The 25455-nt window shown below is 40.7% G+C and overlaps 1 protein-coding gene across 2 annotated transcripts in view; it reads right to left on the bottom strand.

Annotated features, from left to right (window-relative positions):
- Positions 1 to 6: 6 nt before the first annotated feature.
- Positions 7 to 25455, bottom strand: part of CPNE5 (copine 5) — a 199411-nt gene continuing 173962 nt past the window's right edge. The window contains exons 1-8 of one of the 2 annotated variants that reach the window (XM_042462761.1): positions 17732 to 17857; positions 17325 to 17371; positions 13692 to 13873; positions 11453 to 11580; positions 8796 to 8898; positions 7366 to 7423; positions 3825 to 3898; positions 7 to 2490 (exon numbers count right to left, since the gene is read on the bottom strand). In XM_042462761.1, the coding sequence (XP_042318695.1) occupies positions 2302 to 2490; positions 3825 to 3898; positions 7366 to 7423; positions 8796 to 8898; positions 11453 to 11580; positions 13692 to 13841 (702 nt within the window). In that variant the 5' untranslated portion in view covers positions 13842 to 13873; positions 17325 to 17371; positions 17732 to 17857 and the 3' untranslated portion in view covers positions 7 to 2301. Of the gene's footprint in view, positions 2491 to 3824; positions 3899 to 7365; positions 7424 to 8795; positions 8899 to 11452; positions 11581 to 13691; positions 13874 to 17324; positions 17372 to 17731; positions 17858 to 25455 lie in introns of those variants that run through there. The other variant, XM_042462760.1, reaches the window with a different exon arrangement.

Genomic DNA, 25455 nt, shown 5'->3' with positions numbered 1-25455 from the left:
ATATACCCCGTGAAGGTCAGATCAGATATGTATACTTTATTGAGGATAGATCAGACATGAAAAGTGGAGTCTGGAGTATATTTTTGTGGGCTTGCATAAACACCACCTTCAGACCCTCAGAAACTTCTTGAACTGTGACCATTAATCATGGAGCAGTTAGGAACTCACTGTCCATAATTTCTTATTGGTTTCACCTCATTTTCCTCTTAAGGGTGCATTTAAACTGCATAAACAATGCAGCTTGAAACCACTTTAAGTGCTGGAGCTCCATCCCTTGGAATCCTGGGATTTGCAGTTTAACTAGTCTTTAGCCTTCTCTACTAAAGAGTGCTGATATCTCAACAAACCACAATCCTGAGATTCTGTAGGATGGAGCCATGGCAGTAAAAGTGGTGTCAATATGCATTATTTCTTCAGTATAAATGCACCCTAAGAACTTGATGGTTTTGGAAACTGCTTGAGTAACATCATGTGGGGATAGCAGACCCTCAGTGGTTTTGGGCAGTCACTATTGTTATGGAAAGAGATGGAAATGTGTTTCTGGCAGTATTGGGACTATAGTGAAGGGAAATGAAGTGCACCTGGGGAACTAGGTGACTATGGAAGAGGAAGAAGATGTTGAATAATAAAGAGAAAACTTATATGCCAGAAATATTAGTGGGGAGATCCGTAAGTGAAGCAGAAGCAGAAAAGGCCACTTGTCTGGAACATTTGGTGTTAACAAGGGACTGGATGATCTTCTTAACTAAGAACTGTGAGCACATTTGTAAAGTGAAAGCCACCCTGAGTCAATGGAAAAGGACCGTGTTATTAACTGAAACAAATAAGCAATACAAGGGCTTCCCAGGAATAAAGTAGTAGTAGTAACTGCTGGGGAACTTCTTGAAATTCTCTACCTAGATTTCTTCAAAGCAGGAATAGTGAGCCTGTAGCCCTCTAGAGGCTTTTGTACTACAGCTCCCACCATGTCTGATCATTTGGCATGCTACCTGAGGCAGATGGGACTTGAAGTCCAAAAACACCTGGAGAAGAACAGGTTTCGCACCTCTCCTTTAGAATTATATGCATGTTTTGTGATCCAGGCCAGCTGGAATTTTTAATGCAGCAATTCTGCATCTTACAAAAGATTAACATGTTGCAAGGACCCATCAAAGTGAAACATAAGAAGTGTGAAAAGAATTACAATCATGGATCACATGTCTTTCCTGGGAAGCAACTGTCTGTACAGTTACATCTCTCTGTAAACACATATTTGAAGCATCAAGACTCGAGAAGGCTTGTTATTCATATAATGCTACTAACGTGATGGTCAGAACTGCAATAAGGTCAAAATCTGGCCCACTTTTAATTTTCATCTCCCTTATTTAGAATGTCATACATAGAACATTTGTTTGTGTGTGAGTTATGGTGACCCCATGAATTTCATAAGATTTTCTTGGGCAATGAATACTCAAAGGTGGTTTTGTCAGTTCCTTACTCTGAAATATAGCCTACTGCACTTGGTATTCCCAGATCTCAAACTCTAAAAATTGTACTTCCCTGAAAACCAGGACATTTATAAAAATGCAAGGGGAATTTAACAGAGGCACACAAGCAAACCAATGAACAAACAATCCAGGTTTGCACAAATATTTGCCAAAAGTAGATTTACAAAGAATAAAGGGGATTTTAACAACCAAGGGAAAAGATGCAGAACAAAGAACAGCAGCAACACCAGTAGCACCAGAGACAAAAATCACATGGATACTTGATCACAATACTCAGCCTGCCAGGTCAATCCATAAGCGGAGCCAATACAAAGCAAAGAGGAGAGGCAGAAGACGTAGGGTGGCAGGTGGACTGTAAAAAACCAAGTCATTCAAAAACTGATGTGGGGTCAGGAAAACAGGAGTGATGCTTGGAAGATTAGGGAAGTCGTAGGTCCATCACACACACCATAAAACAAAATGACAGACAGGATTCCTGTCACTTTCTTGACCTTCCCAAATACGGACTGAAGATGTTTGGCAATGACCGGGTTTTTCCTTTATAAAAAACAAACCCACATTTTCCCCAAGTTGTTGCATCTCAATGCTGGGGTGTCTTTGCCAATTATGCATACTGATATGCCAACATTACAGAATACATCAGTTTCTGCTTTTGGACTTTTGGGGATGGAAAGAGTAGACTGTGGCTTTGCATTCTGTGGTGTGGTCATTGCTTTGAGGTCTGCCCCCAGGGAATTCATAGGTGACACAAGAATGTGACTTGTGTTTCATCGGCACCTGTCTGAAGTGCTCTTTCATTTCCCTCTTCTGATCTTCAGATCTCTGTCTGAAGGGTATGCCCTGTAGGTGTGTATGGAGGTGGTGCTGGGTTGGGTTTGATGCCACGTCCCTTCATATAGGAGATGAACTGATCTGGGATCTCAGCCAGGACATCCTTAGCCAGCCGTGCCATACTCAGGACATGGTTCCCTGTACGGTCAATGTAATCTCGAAATGGGACAAACTGGGAGGGGAAAAATATGGCAGAGGCATCAAAATCAAAATAGAAGATTCTTTCAAAGCCAATAGCCTAAATCCAATTTCTAGTCCGAACTAAATGGGATTTCTTGAACCAGTGTTGAACCAAGTCAACACTTATGTAAATTTCTTTGACCAAATGGGTCTGTTCTACTTGGCACAAACACTGGATTTAGACTCCAAAACATTCTTTTCATAGGGGCCATTCTGGTTGGACCACCAGAACATAATAAAAGATGACATATCACAAATATTAGTCATTTCCCAGACAGAGATTATGCCAAAATTTGCTAATCTCAGGGGAGTTAAGCAATCCTGACATTTTATATTAGAATCACGGAACAGGTGCCCCTCCATATACTGTAGAAATGCAATTCCCATCACCCCCCGCAAACATTGTCACTGGTGAGGAATGATGCAGATTTCAGTCCAGTAACATATGGAGGTCCACTCCTTCCCCATCTTTAGGTAATACCTTTAAATTGCTCCTCAGATCTTGAGGATGGTGCAGGCAGTGCATTTAAACATATATCAGAAACATGTGAAGCTACATCTGTTTGTCAATCAAGGTTACTCTACTCTGTCTGGAATTATTTCTCTGGCCTCTGAAGAAGAGGCAGGGACTAAGTTTAGGATTTTTTGAACTACAGGTTGGGTCTCCATTATCCAAAATACTTGGATTTTGGATTTTTTCCTGGATTTTTCAATACCTGTATTTGCATATACATACATAATAGCTTGGAGATGGGACCCAAATCTAAACATAAAATTCATTTGTGTTTCATATATACTCTATACACATAGCCTGAAGATAATTTTATACAATATTTTTCATAATTTTGTTAATGAAACAAAGTTTGTGTACACTGAACCATCAGTAAACAAAGGTATCACTATCTCAGCCATCCATGAAAGAAGTTTTGGTTTGTGGAATATTTTGGATTTCAGAATCCCAGATAAAGGGGACTCAACCAGTCTTGTTCTAACCTTAGTTTTTACTCTTACAAGCCTAAACAACTTCATTTTTTTTAAAAACAGTTCTCAGAATTCCCCAGACAACAAAACTACCGACTATGCCAGCTGGAAATTTTGGAAGTTGTAGATGGCCAAAGTAACTATTTTAAGCTCTGCTGTTCTAAGCTGCTGCTGTTCTTCTCTTTGGTCTTGCACATGCTGGAGGTGTTAGTTGCACCAAACCCAGAAGCAAAATTTGAAACATGGAAACTCTCCATTTCTTAACTATCCTGCAAAATGTCTGGCACACAGTTTCAGATGTAAATTAAGCAGATTATGTGGAAGGAATCTTTTTCTTTTAATTACCTGAACAATGTCACGTTCTGCAATCTTTCCACGGGATGAGATTCGAATATCATCTCCATCCAACTCCACCATAGCTGTCCATTGCAGGAAGAGGTAATAGAAGCAATAAGAATTAATCATTAAGAGCAAATAAGAGTTCGAAGGAGCCAAAGACTACAACAGACTCTTAAAACCCATCTGTATGATGGCTGATTAGCAGACCAATTATCTGAAAGAGGCAATTTGAGAAAATGGCGCAACTCTTTTCTTGGGCAGACTTAAACAGGAACTGCATGTTCATTTTTCTCTTCACATATTGTAACTTGCTCAACTAATGGCCCTATTAATGCTCGTTTGTCATTGTTCACCGGATGGTATAATTAATGGGTTATATTTTACCTGTTAATTACATTATGCATTATACATTCTTCAAAATTTTCTAACAAAACTTGGGAAATCTCAGGTTTCCTTTACAGTACTTTCATATTTCTATAAGCAACATGACATCAAAAAAAAAAAAATGTGGGAAAAACTGGAAGGTTGCTGGGAAAACATCCACAGACATAGAGAGCTCAGATATTAAGAGCCTTGCCACCTGGGGATTCAGATTTATTTCTGCAAGAAGCACCACAGTTTGTGCCTATAGGTATCCAAGCCATTGTTGGAACAGTCTACAGCAAAATACAACAAAATCTAAAATCCCCCAAAGAGATACCTTTATTGGTCAATCAAAAGGCACAAAATACATCATGCAAGCTTTTGAAGCTCTACTGGCTTCTTCATATGGCAAAAGATGTTTTAAAAATAATACAGAAGAAAAGTGATGATGTTAGAGTCACGAGCCTCCATTTTGTATCAGATGTTGTCTCTGCTGTAGTTCAGTTGGTTTGGAGGCATCTTAATATAGGTAGAGGTCACTCCCTTTCTTGGTCATGTGGGGACTGACACAATGGATAGTAAAATTTTAACAGTAAAGTAACTTCTCTTGGGATCTAGGTTGTCTCTGTCCTCTATGAAGCCACAGGCCCCTTTCCTAGGCAAAAAACATTTTTCAAGAAGTCTGTGGAACCTCAAAAGCTTGTAGGATAGATTTTGTACCTTTTGCCTGGTCAATAAACTATCACTTTTTTGTGAATTTTGTATTTTGTTGTATTTTGCTCCACAGCCAACATAGCTATATGTTTCCTGGGTCTACAGCAGAGTTCAGCAAAGTAGGGCCATAGGCCACACGTAGCTTCCATGGCTGTTTTGGTGATTGCCAGGGGTTGTCCCCCCAAATGCCTTCCAGGGGTTGTGGGGGCATTTTTGCAACTTTTTGGAACTTTTTGGGACAATATAGAGCCATAGAATCCTGGAATTAAAAGGGACCACAGGGGGTCTGACCATCTGCCAATGCAGGAATACACAACTATAGCGTTCCTTAAAAATGCCCATCCAACCTTTGTTTAAAGACTTCCAAAGAAGGAGAGCCCATCTCCTCTCCCTAGTGTACACTATCCTTCTGTTGAACATCTCTTACAGTAATAAAAAAAAGTTTAGGTGGACTAGAGGACCTTTTCTGAAACAGGGAGCATATAGGAAGTGATTCCTCTTCACTTTCTGTTGTTAAAAGAGGCCTCTCTTGGGCCTAAAACTATCCACCATTCTCCTAAAAACATGACAAAAATGCTGAGTTTGTGGGGAGGTGAATCTATCAGTGCTCCAAGGTGTAGCCCCCTAGCTTTCCACTGTTACTTACCCTGGCTCTATGGTAAATAGGCTCGTTGTTTTTTGGCTGGCAGATTGTGCATGGAGTATAGAGGATATATATGACTGACCTGGATAATATTGCATGTATTTGTAATACATGGGTGGACAACTGTGAAAGGGTAGCCCCATAGGAGACCTTGGATGGCTGTACCACCAACCTCACCCACTCCCGCAAGTGCCCCCAAATGCCCTCTAGGGAACAATTTCACCATGTTTTTGAGACTTCTTGGGCCATTTTAGGCCCCTGAAATTCCCCACTGTCTTTAACAACATGAACTGAGCTGACTTCTGGAGAATTCGTGAAAATTCAACTGGAATTCCTGTTAACTTTCTGTTTCAAGAAAAGGCCTTCCTTGGGCCTAAATTGGGCCAGGGTTGCCTCAAACATACTACTAGAGGGCATTCAGGGGCAAAACAGTTGATTTTCTTTTGCAGGAGTTGGTGTGGCAGGGGGTTAATATGTTTGCAAATATATAATGCAAAAACCTGTTGTAATACATTTGCAAAACAAATGACCCTGGGGGCATAAAAATGGCTGTGAAGGTCCCATAGGCTGTACTTTGCACCCCATTGTAATTTGGTGATTTATTCCTTCTTTTTAAAAAATAAATAAATAAATCTTTATTTCATATTTAAAATTAAAACACATATATAAAAAAGAAACAAACACAAAAGCAACTATATACAATAACAAAACAATAAACAATGAGAAACCACCACCCAAACACTCACAAAGGATTTCTACTTCCTGAGTTTTCATAACAGTCTCGCCAAGCAAATAAAAATGATAACTCAATTTCTTTTCTTACTCTTACACATTCAACCTGCACTTTCACAGGTATTGTTTTCCCCCTCTATTATAACTTGTACTGAATTTATATATTTCTTATAAATAACACAAAACAAATCAAATCAGTCTTAGAGTTCTCCTCTGTCTTGAAGCTACAATCAATCCAGACTTAAAGTTATTTTTCTTTCTTTCACCAAAAACATTGCTAGTGGTTCCCATGTTTTTTTGTTTTTCTCCCAAGATTTCTCATTCAATAAACAAGCAAGCTTATCCATTACCATATAGTCTGTTAATTTAACTAGCCATTTATCTACACATATTTCATTTTCACTCTTCCAATATGATGCAAAGTTCACTCTGGCTGCTGAAATAGCATAAAACAAAAATTTTCCAAACTCTCTCTCAATTTTGGTATCCAAAACAATATTTAGAAGATATAATTTTGGATCTAAGGGGAATTTACAATCTATTTTTGTGTGTGTAATAAACCATGTATTTTTCTCCAATATTTACCTGCCACTTCACAGCTCTACCACATGTGGAAAAAGAAACCAATAGATTTGTGGCACTTCCAACAAGTATTTTTTGTTCCCTTGTATATTTTTGCTAACTTTGTAAGATACCAATGGTTTTGCATTTTGTAATAGTTTTCATAGCTTGCCATAAATCTCAGTCTTAAATTCCAGTTCATTTGTGACTGATTCCTTTTATGCATGGTTAATAAAATGCCAGTGTCGGCGCACAGTGCTGTGATTAGTGAATGACTCTGATGCTGGATGACCCACCTTGCAGTTTTGCAGAGGACTGTCTGTGTTGCTCCATTAGCACATTTTTATGGACTTTGTACTGTTAATTTTGCTGTTGGTTAATCATAAGATTATGATTACATCATGCTGGCCTTAGCCCTGACATAGCTGCTGCCAACACAGCACAAACATAGCAGAAATCAGCTGTTTAGTAAAAGCATAGGAAATACCTCATATTTCATTGCTGCAAATAATTTGACACAAATTAGATTCTTACCATCAAATTCAGCCTGTCCAACTCCCACAATGATTATGGACATTGGAAGCTTGGCAGCCTTAGGGCCAACAGAAAATAAAGGTCAATTAATTACATTGTGGAGGGGGAAAACGCAGTTAGGATTGAGAAATTGAAACACTCAGAAAGTAAAAAGAAACAGCACGAATTTCAGACAAAGTTATAAAATGATGTCTCAGAAATCAAGCTACAGTATAGGACATGGGGGCACTTTTTTTTTCTTTCAACTGTTGTTGGACTGCAACTCTCACCAATCCTAGCTAGCATGGCCAGTGGCGAAAGATGATGAGGGCTACTGTTGAACAACAGCTAGCACTGATGTTAGGTACAGTTTGATACTTATCTGGTTGAACACATGCTCCCCATATCAGATCTAAGGGTTGTTGAAATAACTATGTGAAACATTAATAACTACACCATACACTATATGCAACATTGTAGGACATATAAAATCCCAAGATAAAAGTTTCTGAAGAGAGGTTTAGAACTTGCAACTAACCAAAATCATCTGGAGAAAATCACTTAGGCCTGTTACAGACTGCCAAAATAAAGCTGCTTCGGGTCTCTTTGGAGGTATGCTATTTAAATGATGCATGGGTCCTAAGAGTCCGGAGGTCGTGCCAAAGCCACACTCCATTCCTAAGCACTGGAGTGCAGTTTTGGTGCAGCTTCCAGGTTCTTAGGATGCATGCATCATTTAAACAGCATACCTCCAAAGAGACCCGAAGCAGCCTTACTTGTTAGCTAGTACAGCAAAGGCTGTTATGTTTAACACTACCAGATTCACTGTGAAAGTGGCTAAACTTAGATTATTTTGAGGATAAAGGCCTGAATGGGAATCTGCAATAAATAGATTCTTAGGTACTTGTGTATGTCAATCCTCCTCCCCCCAATAAAAAATTGACCCAAAAAAACCTGGGTTGACTTTCAATATGGTAAACTCCCTTAAGTCCCACCATGGGAAAAGGTGGTTTAAAAGAAAAGAAAAGAAAAATGGGAGGCAGCCATGGGGAGGAGAAGGGAAGGCAAGCACTCACCCCCACAAGCCTCTTTCCCAAGGGGACAGCCAGGCTGTGGAAGGGGAGGAAGGGTACTGAGAACCTGTGTTTTACCCTCGACAACTTTGGGTGATATCAAAATCCCTTATTTTGGCCCCTAAACCTACCTTCCAGTTATATATGAAGTTGACTTATAGTTGAGTATATACGGTACTCTTTTCTTTTCTTTTTTCTTTATGAACCACCTTTTACCACTATGGGACTTAAGGAAGTTTACATGTTAGCAGGACTAAAGGGTTTTTTTTTAAAGAAATAATATCCGGGTTAAATTTTTAAAATTCGGGTAGATGTCACTACATTTTTGCTTACTTTTACTGAATTCCCAATGCAACACCACCAATCTGTGCTACTCACATTGACAATTGCTTCCTTTGTCTGGGCCATGTCTGAAATCACACCATCAGTGATGATGAGCAAAACAAAGTACTGGGAACCATCCTGCACAGCTGCAGCATACCTGTGTCAGGAAGGAAAAAAAATGGATTCTGTCAGGATGGCCTGAATTCTTCCCTAGAAATCCCATCCCATAGCCTGAATGCAGCCATCAGATGATACTGGGCCACATTTGCCCTCATGAATCTTCAGTAAGTGCTACTAGGGAAGCTGGTTTTCTGATAACTGTTCATAGCACCAAGTTCTATTTTCCACTTTTGGGTATTGCTGATCTGGGGTGGGGGACTGAACAAAGCTGAGCAAGAGAAAACATACCTCCTCGCTTCCAATATAAAAACTTGTGCTGTGGTTCTCACCAACAGCAGTGATTTTCTCCCAGAACAGTATAATTTAGTTTGAACTAAACAGTGTCTTGTGCAGTTCAACCTTGCTATATGAAGGCTTATTCCAACATCAGTTCAGCAGAAGGAATATGATGAGTGCTGGAATTACATAAAGGCTAATTAAACTGTAGCTTTACTTTCTTTCCTGCTAGGCTTGATTGCAAGATTACATTTGATAGATTTGGGCTGACATCCTGTGTTACAGTAATCCCCAAATGTTTTCAGCCACCGCCTCCTCTACTCTTGGGTGGCAACTCTAGTGCCCCCTAAACCTATTTCTTGATATTAGATCAACTGTTTTTGCAGCAGCCACCAAGTCTATCTCAGCCATGCCTAGCTTGTCATGTTCTCCTCTTCCACCTCAGCCTCTCATGTGTGAAGCAGCAACAGTAGCAGAGGTAGAGGCCCACATCTGCTCCTGCAGCTTGCTTGCACCAGCCTTACAGCAAAAGGAAGGCCAGCTGGCTGGTTGGCTGGCTGCTCTATTGCTGCTCTCAGGGATGCAAAGAAGCAGTGACCAAGGGGCCACTCTCCTGCACCAGCCTTTTCCACAAGAGTGGTGTGGATAAGAGATTTCTCAGTCACTGTTCAACTGTCTGCTCAGTTGCTGCTTCCTTTGCACCCAGTCACTCTGGGAGCAGCAACCGAGCAACAGCTGGCTGAGACAGCAGCCTAGAAGCCTCTTGCCTTTGCAGCAAGGGCTGGGATGGATGAGACACATCCCAGCCACTGCCTGACCAACTACTCAGTTGCTGCTCTCAGAGTGACCAGATGCAAAGGGGGTTCTTCTACCCAGTGAGGAAGGATTCTCAATTCTTTGCCAAGGCAATGGGGATCACAGCCTTTTTGCTGCCACTTTGCTGCTGTCACCATGTGTTCTAGCTTTTCATCTCTACTATGGTCCTAAAAGCTGCTGGTTCTCCTTGTCTTTCTTGTACACCAATGCTTTGACTGAAGCCCCCACTACTGATCCCCTTTCCCTCACAGCCCCCCTACTACCCCCTTTATACTTCACTGCCCCCTGGATCTTTCCACTGCCCTTGGGGGCTGTACCACCCACTTGGGGAAATCACTATTGTATTACAATAGCATAAGTCAGATTTACACTGTCACAACTCACTTTTATTGTCATTGCTTAGGTTGAAAATCTGTTCTGAGCACTCAAGGAACAACCCACCCCCTTCACCTTGTAAACAGTACAATTCCTCCCAACATGGTCATTTGTCAAAGGGTGGAGAGATCATTAAGGACCCATCCAGCTATTTTCCTGTAGCTAGACATGCTGTGAAGACATTTGCAGAGACTTCCAGGGTCCTTGCAAACTCTCTTCAGATTATGTCCTTATAGCATATCCGGGTACAAGAAGATAGTTGGATGTGGCCCCACTCATTCACCCATTCTCTAATAATACAGAAATGGCTGTGTGTCAAGAAGGGGGCTAAGGTGAGATTTTTGGGAGTAGCATTGGAAGACATAACTACAGAGACAAAGGTCCAAAACACACTGCAGAAATAATCCAGTTTGAGATTGCTTTAACTGCCCTGGAGTGATGCTAGGGAATTTAGGGAACTGCATTTTTGTGAGGCATTTAACCTTCTCTGCCTCAGAGAGCTCTGGTGCCACAATAAACTACAAGTCCCAGGATTCCCTAGCACTAAGCTAGGACAGTTAAAATGGTCTCAGACTTGATTATTTCTGCAGTGTGTTTTGGACCATAGATACATGATACATGTCCAGAAATGTTGGTACTTGAATAATACATATACTTTTTTGTTGTCAAAAATAATATTTTGTGGAAAACCAGGGTGTTTTATTTTGTTTCTTATTGCTGCTGTGTCTTTTAAAAAGACAGGCTAGTTTTTGTTTTGTTTTTCCAATAGAGTGTCTCAACTTGTTGAGTCAGCTTTTCTCATTGAGGAAAGGCAAATTTGTGAATGTTCTTTACATCTCTGCTGGGGAAGCAGTATGGGAACTGTTTTGCTCACTTGAACAAACACCTCTCATGCTTTGTGATGACATCTTGCTAGGGCAGCCAGAAGCTTCCACATCCATGGTATGGGGAATCACTTTTAGTTTCATTCCAGACTTCAAATATGTGATCCAAAACCCTGAATCTAATTTCTGAGTTTCAGCACCTTGGATAGGTCATTTCAAAATGGCAATAATACCCACAATGTTCACTGTATCACTTAGAATCCACTGGATATTCCTGCATCTTGCATTTGCAGGGCATACCTAGCAACGTGGTTAACCACTGGTGCAAAGTTAGTTGGACCATAAAGCTGCACTGTCTTGAGGCTCTGGTGGTAGGCATCAAGGATCCCTTCTATGCCACTACAGTGAGGATTGTCAGAGTTGCCATTCTGCAGCAGAGAAAGGGAAACACAACTAGAAGGAAAATTCTTGAGTTAAGGCTGCATCCTCACCTCCTTCAATTCCTCTTCTACCCCATTTTCAACACCTCCATTCAGCTAATAAGTTCCCATTAGCAGACAGTGACATTCTGACCAGAAGGATGGCAACAAAAGGTGAAAATAGTTACTTTTATTGCAAAGGTTGAAACCTGGGGGCCTGCAGGCGACATGCAATTTCTAGAGTTTTTTATTTGGTATCCCTGTAGTTCCTCTTGGATCACCAAAAGCCTATTCCAACCCCACACCCCATTCTTCCAACTCCTGCTATAGGGCAGCAATTTTGTTCAAACTAAGATTAAGCAACCCCAACTTGTTTTGCCTGCCTTCCTCATCCTGAAGGGGTTTTACAAAACTAGAAGGAGGTATCTGGCCACTTTTATTTTTTGTTTTGGAGTGGGAGTGAGAGGAACACTTTTCTGTTGTTTCTCTGAGGCTGGTGTAGCCTGTAGTGGGTCCTGATGGATGATGATGATGATGGACTTTATTTATGCCTCCCCCTTTCTCCTAAGCTTGGGACTCTAGACAGCTCACAACCTAAAATGATTGCAATGTAGTTAGAAAAAGATATGAAAAGTCAAGATTAAAATAGAATTAAACTGTTAACAATATTAAAACCATTTAAACTGTACATTCTAAAAGGATAAAATATTACAACTGAATTCAGTACAGCACTCTCTCATGCGAGCCTTATTTATTTATTTATTTATTTCAAGATTTCATTTCTAAATGCCTGGCTTTATTTAAAAAAAGTCTTTGCCTGCAGATGGTAGGACAGCAAGGCTGGTGCCATTCCAGCCTCTCTAGGAAGGGAGTTCCAAGGCATAGAGGGAAGCCACCAAAAAGGCCCCCATACCTCTGGAGCTTGGCTAATCCGGTTTTAAAGAGATTGCTAGCAGTTATGTCACCTTTACTTAAAAACAATTAACCTCATAAGCACATCCGGTGTGAATACAGGAGAGGCCCATCTTGGCAGCTGCTCTCAGGTTTTGAAACTCTATTCCTAGAGCACCTTGACTGGTGTTTTCATTTTTACCCTTTTGTAGGCAGGTGAAGACTTCTTTGTTTTAGCAAGCCTTTGAAGACAATTCTTCATATGGAAATGATCTTTAATGTGCTGTGTTGTCTGTATTTGTTTTTTGTCCCCCTTTTACTATGCATGCTTTTAATTTATTGATCGTTTAATAAAATGTTAACCTTTACATGATGTCTACTTTTAGCTGGATCTGCTTTAACTTTTGAAACTGCCATGAGTTCCAGACCAGGAGAAAGGTAGGATATTATTATTATTATTATTATTATTATTATTATTATTATTACAAGCTTGAAGGAATAAATTGGCCAAAGACAGCAAAAGTGCAGTGCCATCCTAGTCATGCTTACTCAGAAATTGAATCCCACTGTGTTTAAAGGGGCTTTCAGGATTGCATCCTAAAAGACTTTGGCTGTGATCGTATACACACTTTCCTGGAAATACTGTAATAAGCTTGATTTAATAAAGAAATGAGATTCCACCTAAACATTAGGAGGAACTTCCTGACAGTATGACCTGTTCAACAGAGAAACACACTCCCTTGATGTGGTAGAGTTTCTTTTGGTGGTGTTTAAGCAGAGGCTGAATGGCCATCTGTTGGGGTGCTTTGATTGGGAGTTCCATGGCATGGCAGGGGATTGGACTGGATTGCCCTTGAGGCCTCTTCCAACTCTATGATTCTATGAGAGGACGCTTTTTGAGCAGGCACACATAGGACTGCACTGTTAACAACTGCATGTTTAGGAAAAGAAACCCTCTATTGCAGATTTGGGGGGCGGGGAGATTGCTTCATTCAGAAAAGGCTTCAGATATGTGGGCTGACTGGGCTGTTTTGTCTGTCAGTAGGCCCAACTAGAAGCAAAGCATAAATAAAGAGCATTTTCTAAGTGTTTATCTAATCTCAGGAAAGTTCTTTGTTTTTTGGATACAACTCTTCGATTTTCCCAGGCAGCATGGCCAGGAATGTAGAAGGCCATAAACAGCAACACTCTGGGGCTTAGTGTGATTCAAAGGGAGGTGTCATTAATACCAAGGGAAACTCATGAGACACACGCCCATCAGGTGGAATCTTGGCTCCAAACCCAAGTGCTGGGAACATTTTGTCACTGTCATAGTCCTGGATAATCTCGCCAACAGCTTTCAGTGCCATGGCATAGGCATTGAGCTGGTAAGGGTTCATGTAGTGAAGTGAAGTCGACTGAGAGGGGTTGCCTGCCAAAGAAGAGAGGGAAAGAGAGAAACAGATAACAAAGAGACATTGTAAACTATATTTTAAACAAATTGCAGACCATTTTATACACTAGAAAAGAAGTTTGCAGTGCTGTTTGATCAACTGTATTAACTTTTAGGCATTGAATCAAGATATTTTTTTATTCTCTCAGGTATTTTAATGTTTGCATTTTAAATATTTCAAGAATGTTGTAAACACAGTACTGTACTTTAAACATAGGAAAGAAGGTTTTCACTGATGTTTTATTCACTGTTATTGTTTTGATTGTTTTTAATGTCTTTATTGTATAGCTAGCTGTTTTAATTTATGTTGTAAACTACCTGGGGATAAATACTATAGAAGGCAGTCAGTAAATGGCGTAAGCCAACAAATTAGTGGCACACAGAGAGAAAACATCAGACAATTTCTCTCTTCTGACTTGGCCCATGCAACATACTGCTTTCATGTGGACACATGTTTTCTCAAACCTTACCAAACATTAAGATGGGGCTCATAGGGCCTCCTTTCTGGCATGCTAATGAAAACTGTTAGACTAGTGGGCCATTTTGTTACTTTTTTAAATGGACTGCCCTCTAAAAATAATGGACAGGCAATGCAAGGGCGAATTTATCAAGGGAGACTGAATTAACATAAGTATTCATTTTAAAAAGGATTTTTTCTAAAACACCTTTGGAATGCTTTCACCACAAAGTTATGTACCACACAGAAGTGGAATTCTTATGTTCCTCTAGATTTTGCTGAATTGGAAATTTCAATCCAAGTGTAGCTGAACATTATCTGAAGAACCCCAAGCTGCCCACCCATGGTAAAGTTTCATCATTGTAGGTCTTTATTCAAAAATGTGAAGACATGTTTCTTTCAGTCTGCATGTTGTGTTTAAACATTATTAACAGCTATATGTGTTTAATTGTAATGGTCTGCTCTGGTTTTTGTCACCTTGAAAGTGAGGGCAGTATGAATGAAAAAATTTAAAATCTTTTAAGCAAACAAAGCAGTCGATACAAAAAAAATTATATGCAGTTCTTTTTAGTTTTAAATCTCTTCTTGGATCTGGTTAGTGAGATTGGCTACTCAGGGTCATGGCTACTAGTGCAGTATAAACACATGTGTAAGGAGTATATGGCTAGAATTCAGCATCAAACTAATGAAATATGCTACCACACCAGGGCTTTATCTCCCCTGCCACGGCCTTCTGTATTGTCCAAATAACTGGCTAAAATAGGCCAGAATCTTATGCTGGAATAACCCTTACGTTGGCTGCACCAACGTAAGTAATTTTGAAAATGTTGTAGGAGTCATATTGTACCCAGTGGATTCACTAGAGAGATGTGGAGGGGGAGGGAAGAGCCCACACTGGATGACACCCCAGAAGATGGGTGACACCTGGTTGGGCCCTCCTCCCACTTCACCCCTCTTGGATTTGTTGTGGCAGCAGGGGCCTCCTCACAATGAGACCACCCCTGCCATGGCAAAGGAGATGGCCAAGCATACCCTTTTGGCTACTGCCGACCCTCCTGGCAGCCCCATTCTGCACCCTGAGATACCAGAGATGGGGACTCCAGTGATTGTATCTCCTCATACAATGCTAGCTGTGCAAGGGCAACTGGGATATCCACCTGCAACTCCATCCATCTCCAAGCTAGTAATTGGCTGTGGGGTGAATCTGGTTATTATACAGTCAATCCTGCACACCTGGGTATGAAGAAACAATTTCTGTCCTTTGAGAAGGCAACTCCTCCTCCTCCCCCCTCCTTGTATGCAAGGATGGACCCCAGATGCACTTGCCGTAACCAGTGAATGACTAAGTCAGCCTCTACACACTTGGGGAAGGAAAAGAATTCTAACTAGCTTGTGCATTACACAATCATTTATAATCTACCAGCAGTTGCACTGCATCTTGGATACTGAGGGTGCATAGAGGGTTTTAGAGGGGGGAGTGTGTTTGCCCTCCACCGTTCCATTAGAAGAATGGCTCTATTTGACCCATGCTAGACATGAAAATCTGCTATAGCAACTGACTGGCTGAAGCATGGTGTGGTGGTGGTTCACCTGAAAGTCATCCAGCTATCCTTAATTCCCCCCTCTGTATGTGTGTGTGTGTACATGCCTTCAATCATTTGCCAACTTATAGTGACCCCAAGAATTTCATAGGGGTTTTTAAGGCAAGGAATACTCAGGGACAGTTTTGCCAGTTCCTTCCTCTGAAATAACTACCAGACTAATTTTTGTGGAGAAGGAAAGGTCATCCCAGGTGAAATGCTGTCTCTGACACTCTTTTGTACTGCATCCTCAGCATTCAAACCAGGCATTTATTTTGAGCATACTTTAGCATGTTGTCACTGAATCTTGTTTAACCAAGCAAGGTTTAAGAGGTAAACAAAGTTTGTATTTTAACTTTCATAGCTAAAATGGCCTGATTCTTTATAGCAAGATGGTTAAAGATAGAAAGAGCTAATCATGCCCAATGCTGCACATTACATCATAGTGCGAGTGCATCTACACTGCAGAATAATTTGACACCACTTTAAGTGCTGCAGTTCCCTCCTATGATATCCTGGAATTTGTAGTTTTACAAAGCCTTTAGTCTTCTTTCCAAAGTGCTGGTACCTCACCAAACTACAAATCCCAGGATTATGTAGGATGGAGCCATGGCAGTTAATGTGGTATCAAACCGCATTATTTTCTCCAGTGTAAATCCACTCTAAGACCTTGATCCACAGGTTTTGAGAGCTTGACCCCTCAATGGTTTTGGGCAATCAATTTTGTTATGGAAAGGGATGGATATGTATTGGTAGCAGTATTGGGACCATAATGAAGGGTGACACTTTGTGTTACCTTTCACATGTACTTCTATCCCCTAGGGTCACTTTTAATTGATTTGGATTTAAGCAAACAATGCTTCTGGATTTTACACTGAACAGACTAACACAATGTCCATTTACAAGATGCACAGTACCACCTAACTCAATAACATGCCATCTGATTTCAGAAATATGTTAACAGAACAATCTGTTGGCAGAACTGCTGTGGAGGGTAAGATCTGCCAGCAGAACAGTCCCCTTTCCTCCCCAGAAAGGGAAGAGAAAGGATGAAGAGAGGATGGAGTGAACTTTAACTTGATTCAAATCTTCTCCAGATCAGGGAGAAAACCACAACGTTGGCACAAAGTTAGACTGGCTAGGGAAGAAGTTGCATTCACAATGGCTTCAGCTGGGTTTATGTCAACTCAGCTGGCCCTTGGCTACCCATTCCAGGTGACTGCACACTCACTTGAGGATATGGCCCATGGAACTCAATGACCCCTGTAGAGTAAACATGCTTGAGACTATGCTAACACTAAATTCAAAATATATATATAGCTCAAATTTTATTCTGTAAACACTAGAAAATTAACACAAGTTCTATAACATATGTGCTGTGAAAGCAACTTACCATTGGAAGCTGTGAAGTCAATGGCTACAGTGAAATTGATCTGTGTCCTGCAAAAAGGTCACAACACAAACATTAATCATAATTACTCCACTCAGCACTTTGATTAGCCCAGAACCTTGGAGACAAATGATAATATACCTATATATTTCTATAATTAATATTCCACCTTTATCCTGACAAGGGATCCAAGGTGGCTCATAACAGGTTTACAAGACAAAGCTAAAAACCTGATAAAAAGTTAAAGTGCAATTAAACAAGATAGCATATTAAAATGCCATTAATTTTAAAAAGTATGAAATCATTTAAAAATATAACAGTAAAGATAATAGTACAACAACCTCTCATAAAAAAGACTCTATAGCAACCAGTTAATTATCATATAAGACATCAAATAAGTATCAACTCACCTGTTTAAAGAAAAAGGTTCTTGTGCACACACCCAAAGACATACCAAGACTGCACAATCTGATTACAACAGGGATGTGTATGTGTGTGTCTTAAAGTCATCTCCTGAGTTATGGAGACCAGATGCATTTCATAGGGTTTCCTAGGCAAGGAATACTCAGGTGGTTTTACCAGTTCCTCCCTCTGAAATACAGTCTACAGCACCTGGTATTCCTTGGCAGTGTCCCATGCACATAACAAAATATAGTTGCTTGTAATATCCTTCCTTCCTTCCGGGGCATCACTAGAGGGGTACCCATAACTATAAATAAGATTCAACACAGTGACCAGCATTTTTGGACTTTCCTTGGGAGCATGGTCATGGGGACTGCCATAATGAGCATTTGTATTTCAAAATTTACTACTGACCTGCTAGTCAGCATAATCTGACTTTTTATCCTTTTTGTTCCAAACCCTATTCAAGAATGAGACTCAAAAAACGGAATCCTGTTGTGAGTAATGATTATAAAACACATGGCTGATGTATGTATTTATTTATGATAGAAAGGAAAGATGAAGCAGAGATGAATAAGTGGAGTTCCAAAAAAGGCACTCCAACTTGGTCCTCAAAAAGGTTAGAGAGTGAGGGTGGAGGCGCCAAGTAACCAAACCTCTTATTGCCAATAAGAACTTCATAAAAAGACAAGGGAAAATGTGGCAGGATCTCAGGGAAAAGCTGAGAAAAAGAGTCATGGTGAACTGATTGCTTAGCTGGGGAGGCAGGTCCGAAAAGAATGATGCCTTTCACTTTAGCCTGTGCAGCTGAGGTACAAAGCAGCAAGTGCTTCAGGAACAAAAAACAGCGAGACTACATGGCTTCCCTCACAGCATGTGATGAGATTTCCTTTTGGTAATACACTTCCAGCACTTCATGGCTCTGAATCTATCTTTTATCTGAGGTTCTGAGCATAAGAATTGCAGACCCTAAAGATGTGCCTATTCCTGATTTCTCATCTGTGGCTTACACAGAATGCTAAAAAAATTGAAAGCTATTCAGTTAGAAATAAAATGGGCTTCCTGTGCTTTTCTGTCCTAACTAAATTTTGATTCAGTGAAATATGGGAAAGATTAACACATAACTCCATGCATTCCTGATTAAACACTTCCCTAGTGCATTATGCCTGTTTAGTGTAGATATGGAGGGTAAAAAATGTAATTAAGTCACATTTATCAGTGGGAGGGTTAGTCTACATGCCATATTAAATACATAGCATGTCCCATCCAGATAAGACTATCATGGCCCGCTAGAGGCAGTTTAAACCTGCCTTCCCAGCTATTGTTCATCCATAAATTTGCCCCCTTTTTAATGCAGGGGTTAAAACACACCACCCATTGGCACAATGAAAGGAGGCCTCCCACTGATGTTGCTTCTGCATGGGAAGTAGATGAATATATGTGGAATATTTAAGAGGGAGGGTTTAAGCCTTCCCACCTGCAGTGTTTGCATGCACTTACTCTGCAGGAAGAAAGACAATGAAGTGTAGCCGTACTATATGCTTCATTTAGTTTAACTAAGGTTGGATGCACACTAGGAAAAAAGGAAAAAAAATCCATAACAACATTTATTCTGATGCTATTGGAACACATGACATACAACCTTTTTCACAATGAAAGCATTTCTTTTAAGTTTTAATGCAGTTTAGAAAAACTCACTTTTTACTAAACAGTTTAAGGGAAAAAATGGCTTTTTTACACATGTGTCCTGCCCCCAAATCTAAACTGGGGTAGAACTGGGGGGAGGCATGATTGAGGGTGGGGCAGGTGGGTGGTTAAGTAGGTGTTACAAACATGGTCTCACCCTTTTTTAAATGTTCATTTCCAGCTGGGTGTTTGTGTTACACCTGTTTTAATATTTATTATTTTATTAAACTTTATTACACGATCAGATAGGGAGGGGAGGGAGTGCACACATGCTCCCCTGATCAGCCAGAATAATATCTCACAGGGTCAGGAGGGTTGTAAGGTAATTGGATTATGGAGTTTATCACATGGGAGGAATTTCTCTTACTTTCAAATGAAAAGAAAGTGGGGCCAGAATGCATTCATGTGAATTCGCTAGTTCAGTGAATTTACGTGAATTCAAATTGCATTCATACTTACTTCTCATTGCCCGAAAATAGCTTGCCATTGTCTGAAATTGCATGTGATCACCTCTCATGCAATAATGTGAAACCCTATGATTGCGTTCAGACTGACTTCCAATTGCCCGAAATTGCGTGTGGTGGTCTATCACACAATAACATTAAACCCCATGATTGCATTCAGATTGCCATTGGATTATACTTCCAGTTTCCTTTGTCTGATAAACTCCTCTGTTTATGTTCAGTAGTGTTCATGATCAATGATGAGGGGGTAGACTGGGCCCCACACCCCTGTAGTGATGCCACTAGATCCCCTGAAGCTGCTGCCACAGAAGCAGTCACCAGCATCCCCTTCCCATTTCCTCTTGCTGCCATTGCCATCCCACCTACTTGTCCTTGGTCTCTCCTTATCCCCTCCTTCTGCCCACCACAGAGACCATCACACCACCTGTGTGTTTATGTATGTGAGAGAGATATTTAAAATTCCCTTATGCACGCATGACCACATACGGGGATGTAAAGGGGGGAAGGGGATTGGACAGGGGAGCCAGCTAATGAGAGTGCAAGGTGCAAGAAAAGCTATTGCTATATTTTAGTTATCTTGACACATACACATGCACATGCATGCCAGAAAGAGAAAAAACTAAGGCAGGTATGATTGCGTGTCCTTAAATATTCTGATTTCAACATGAGAAGGAATGCCCGTTTATACTGATCTGAATTTGAGTGCTGGAACTGTGTGACTATTGACACAACAGCCCACATTATTACAACTCAGTGTGGCATTAATAGAGTGAAATCAGGGCAGAATACTGCAGACTGGAGCTGAATTATTTCTTTAGTTTGGATACAGCCTGAGTAATTTCATCAGAGCTTTTGCAAAAGTTATCATGCATAAATCTTGAGTGGATATACTAAGCTGACACTGATGGAATGGTAAAGATCTCCTCTTTCCATCTTTGTTCCTCTTCATCCTCTATTTCTAAGTCTTCTCTGGAGTTTGAACACTTGGCAACAAAACCTACACTTAATTAATATTTCACTTTCCATTGCAGGATATTGGAAGACTGATAGGTACTCTTGTAGCACCTCCCATTTATTGCAATGGTACTCTGCCAATCTGGATGTTGGGGCCTGAATGCAAGATACACCTCACCTTAGCAACTTTACTTTTTTCAGAAATACACAAAAATACTGAGTGATGCAAATCAACATGTATAGCTCACTTTTAAGGAACTTGTAGCAGCCTCAGTTTAATTACTTAGAAATGAGTTCAACAGAACTCAAACTCAGTATGTGTACAACAGCTCTCTCAACTTGGAACCTTCCAGATGTGTTGGATTGAACATTACTAAATTTTGCAAATAGCTATAAGGGATAGTTGAAATTCATGACATGCAGGGTTGACAATTAGGAAGTAGTTATTAACAAGTTTGTGTTCCGGCTAAATACCAAATGAAAGTATTGATTTCAGTTAATTTATTTTCCACATTCATGAATTACATGAAGCTCACATTTCTGTCTTTAAGAAGGGCTCATACTAAAAATATGAATTTTGGGGGGGGGGGCAGGGCACCTTGGTTTGTCTATTTAAAAGGACAATCTTGTAAACCTTTCAATAGGCAACATCTGCCAGTCTACTAAAAGGCAATGTTACCCAAAATGCTGGAGTCCCAAGGGGGCACCCACAAATTAATATGTTTAGGGGAATCTTAGTAGCTCAAATGAAATAATATTCTGGCTGGGGCACTGTCCTCTAGACACAAAAGGGATGAAGCTGAGGCCTTGGGAAATCCCATCATAGTGGGTGCCCTCCAACTTCTTTGCTAGCACACACACCGATTTTCCAAGTGTAAATAGGTCAGGTGTCCACAGCAGGGTCATTCCTAGGTCACCCACCCCAGAGTCCCTTTTAATATTAATTTTATATTGAATATGAGGAAGGGTGATCAGGGGCCTAGTCTTGGGGTACCAGCAAGCTTTCTGTCAAATATAGGGCGTCCCTTACAATAAGGAACATTTGGCAACTCTAGTCATTCCCAGCAAGCACTAACCTGGCAAAGGCTGGCATACAGAACTGCTAAATAGAGATTCCACCACTGTTCAGAACCCTAAGTGTAACAATATTTGTCTACACATTAAATGCCAGATGCCTGTACTAAGTGGGAACAAACTTCATTGCTAGGAAGAGTACAGTGTATTAGCCACACATTAACTTTTCTTTGTCTCCAGGACCAGAAGAAAGCAGGTCAAGTCTCAGTGCTGGGCTCCTCTTCCCAGTGGATGAGAGGCAGTAGTTTAGAGGACAGTGAACATTAGTGCTGATAAAAAGGCTGATTGAAAAGGCTGCTGTCAGACAATTCTCTGCCAGCCTTCTCAGATGAGATTCCAAGCCTGTCATCTCCTACTCTCAGTCAATATCAATTGCTCCCAAGACAGACACTTCCTTTAGATGTCATGCAAGCATCTTAATGAAAAAACAGGGCTGTCAAAGGAAGATAACATTTTAACTGCTGGTTAGAGATGCAGAGACAAGACCAGTGGGAAACGGGGTTTTTTGTTTTGTTTTGTTGTGCTGCTGTTCTGAGATGCAATATGGTAGCAGAAGTAGCATAGGGTGGAAAAGTCCCCTAAAGCCAATGGGGGGGGGGATTAAAGCAGAAAAGCATATCTGATGAAGCAAAATGTGATTAATCTATCAGTGGTTTTGAATGGTTGTAACTGGGGATACAGAAAAAATAACAGACATTTAAAGTAGCATAGCAGACTGAAGTAAAATACAGTGGACCCTTGTTATATGCTGGGGTTTGGTTCTAAGATCCCCCATGGATAACAAAATCTGTGTATGCTGAAGTCCCATTAAATATAATGACATAGCAAAATGGTGTCCCTTATAAAAAATGGAAAATCAAGGTTTGATATTTGAAATTTATACTTTTTTTGAACATTTTCAAACCGTGGATGCTTGAATCCATGTATAAAAAAATCCATGTACTGTATAAGAAGGGCTGACTGTAGTATGAAAAGATCTACTTCTGGGGTCTGAATAAAGTCACATGCTTGGTTAAGGCACAATTACCATCCTTGAACCACAAGCCGCTGGTGGATCCACTCCTATATGCTGCAGTAGGATTAAGAGATAAGGGGACCAGAGAGAATGAATGAAGAAGGCTAGTCCTATCCCTCTCAAGTGACTTCTGCACCTCCAGGAGGCTAGTTGTGGTGTCTCATCTCCTGATGATCAAATTAACATGACACGAAAGAAAGAAGGCAGGAGCCTTTGAACACTAAACAAGGTGGAAGATGTTGCTGTCAGATGGAATAGCATTCCAAGGAGGTTGATTGAGATACCCATGAACAGGTAGACTCAAAACAAGTGATGAACAGCAGATCAGCCAGGTTCAAGACCTCAAGGAAAAAGTGGATTCCAGGTTTGCTCAGAGATCCACATTTCCTCCCCGCATCTTTGGAAACTTGGTTCATAAGACCAATTGAATAACTCAGTTCAGCAGACAAGGTGTTTACGAACTCCATAAATCAGGCCTGTTGTTGGACTGCAGGTCCCAGCAACCTGAGATAGAACAGCAACCCTAGGCAGCACAAGTGAGGAATATACTAGGGGTTGCAAAGTAACCATATCTGGAAGGCTGCATGATTGGATATGACTGGACTACTAGTCATCATAGCCAATGGTAAGGAATGGTAGAAACTGCAGTTCAGCAACATCCTGAGGACTGCATGATTCCAACCCTGATAATAAATAATACTCTCCAAGCCTGTCAAATGTTTAACATTTCCTAAACCAGTTTGTTTAAGCTGCCAAAAAGTTACAAATATTGTAAATCCACCCACCTCAGAGAAGAAGATTGACATTTAGAGCTTGGGCTGCCACCTATTTTATTGGTCCTGTTCTTGCGTTTTTAACAACAAAAGCTGCACACAGATGGTGGGAGACCTACTGCAGCAGCACCAGGATGAGTGTATCAATAGCAGTTTGGGTGTCATTTGAGGGGGGAAAGGCACCAACAAGGTAAACTGTGGGCAAAATGGCTTCCTGAGACTGAGGCAGGACATCTCCCAGCTGGCATTTCATTTAATACTTTTAAATCACTTTCCAGATGTGTTGGACTATAGCTCCCATCAGCTCCATCCAACATGGTCGTGGCATAATTGGTGGGCAGCTATTCACTTGCGGTAGGCAGATTTAAGTAATGGGATCACCCACCATGCTGGAAAACAGCGAATGATGGTTTTTCAAAAAGGTAAGTTTTGTTTAGGTCTCTTTCACCTTACAGAATTAGAGCACTTTAACTGCCACAGTTACCTCCTAAGGAATCCTTGGATTTGTGAGGTGCTAGAATCCTGTGGCTGGGAATTATAAATACAGTACTGTATCTCACCAAACTACAAACCCGAGGGATCCACTGAATAGAGTCATGGCAGTTGGATTCAAGGAGCTATGAATGAGTAGTGTGGAAGAGACCTTACACTTGCAATGTAAAGAAACAAGCATCAGAGACACTTTTGTCTTGGAAGCTTGAGAATGTAAATATAATTTCATTTATTTAGTATTTTAATATTCTGCCTTACCTCAGGCAATTTCAATGTGGCAATCAATACTCTCCCCTTCTCCACTATGACTGCATCTACAGTGTAGAATTAATGCAGTTTGACATGGCTTTAACTGCCTTGGCTCAATTCTATGAAATTATGGGATTTTTAGTTTTGTGGGATATTTAGCCTTCCCAAACTACAAACCTCAGGATTCCATAGAATAGAGCCATGACAATTAAAATGGTGTCAAACTGTATTAATTCTGCAGTGTGGGAGCAGCCTGTGTCCTTACAACAACCTTGCAAGATAGAACAGTCTGAAAGGGACTGACTGGCCCCAGACAGTTTTGTGGCTCAGAGGGGATTACAATCTGGACCTTATACATCCATGTCTGATTTTCAAACCACCATAGCATACTGACTCTCTACAGAAGAGGAGCAAGGCTAATATCTGTTTTAATCCTGTTTCTCACAATTCACAACTGGATGCTTCTGGAACCCCCCCCCCAGGGGGGCTTGAATGCCAGAGCCTACTCCTGCTGTTTACTATTCAGCACCTACTGTTTATAATGCCTACAGTCCTGGAAGACCCACGTATCCATCATGATAAATGGCCACTGACAAATCCAGTCTGGAAAAGTTACCTTTTTTGTTTGACAGCATCCAGAATCCCCCTCCCATCCAACATGCCCAGCCAACATGCCCAATGTCCATGCTAGCTGGGGAATTCTGGGTGTTGTAGTCTAAAAAGTAACATTTCCAAGCTCTATCTGTCAAATCAATAACTAATAAAATAAAACCTGACATTATGAGTACACTAAACCCATAAGGAAAGCAAATCTCTGCTCAGCTGGCTAATTGCTCTCCAGGATATCAGCCAGAGGCAGCGTGAACAAAGCAAGCACATCAGTTGGTTGGAAGAGGAGCTCTACTGGGGAGCCCAGTTTTCCATCACCACCCCCAAATGGGAAGACAGATGACTCAATGCAAGGAAAATGAATAATTAACAAGATATTAAACCAAGGCATAATTAAACTGAGTATGTCTTGTCTT

This window comes from Sceloporus undulatus, chromosome 4 (genome assembly GCF_019175285.1).
Source record: "Sceloporus undulatus isolate JIND9_A2432 ecotype Alabama chromosome 4, SceUnd_v1.1, whole genome shotgun sequence".
Classification (NCBI taxonomy): Eukaryota; Metazoa; Chordata; class Lepidosauria; order Squamata; family Phrynosomatidae; genus Sceloporus; species Sceloporus undulatus.
The sequence above is the reverse complement of the archived record's forward strand: the minus strand, read 5'-3'. Positions and strand labels throughout refer to the sequence as shown.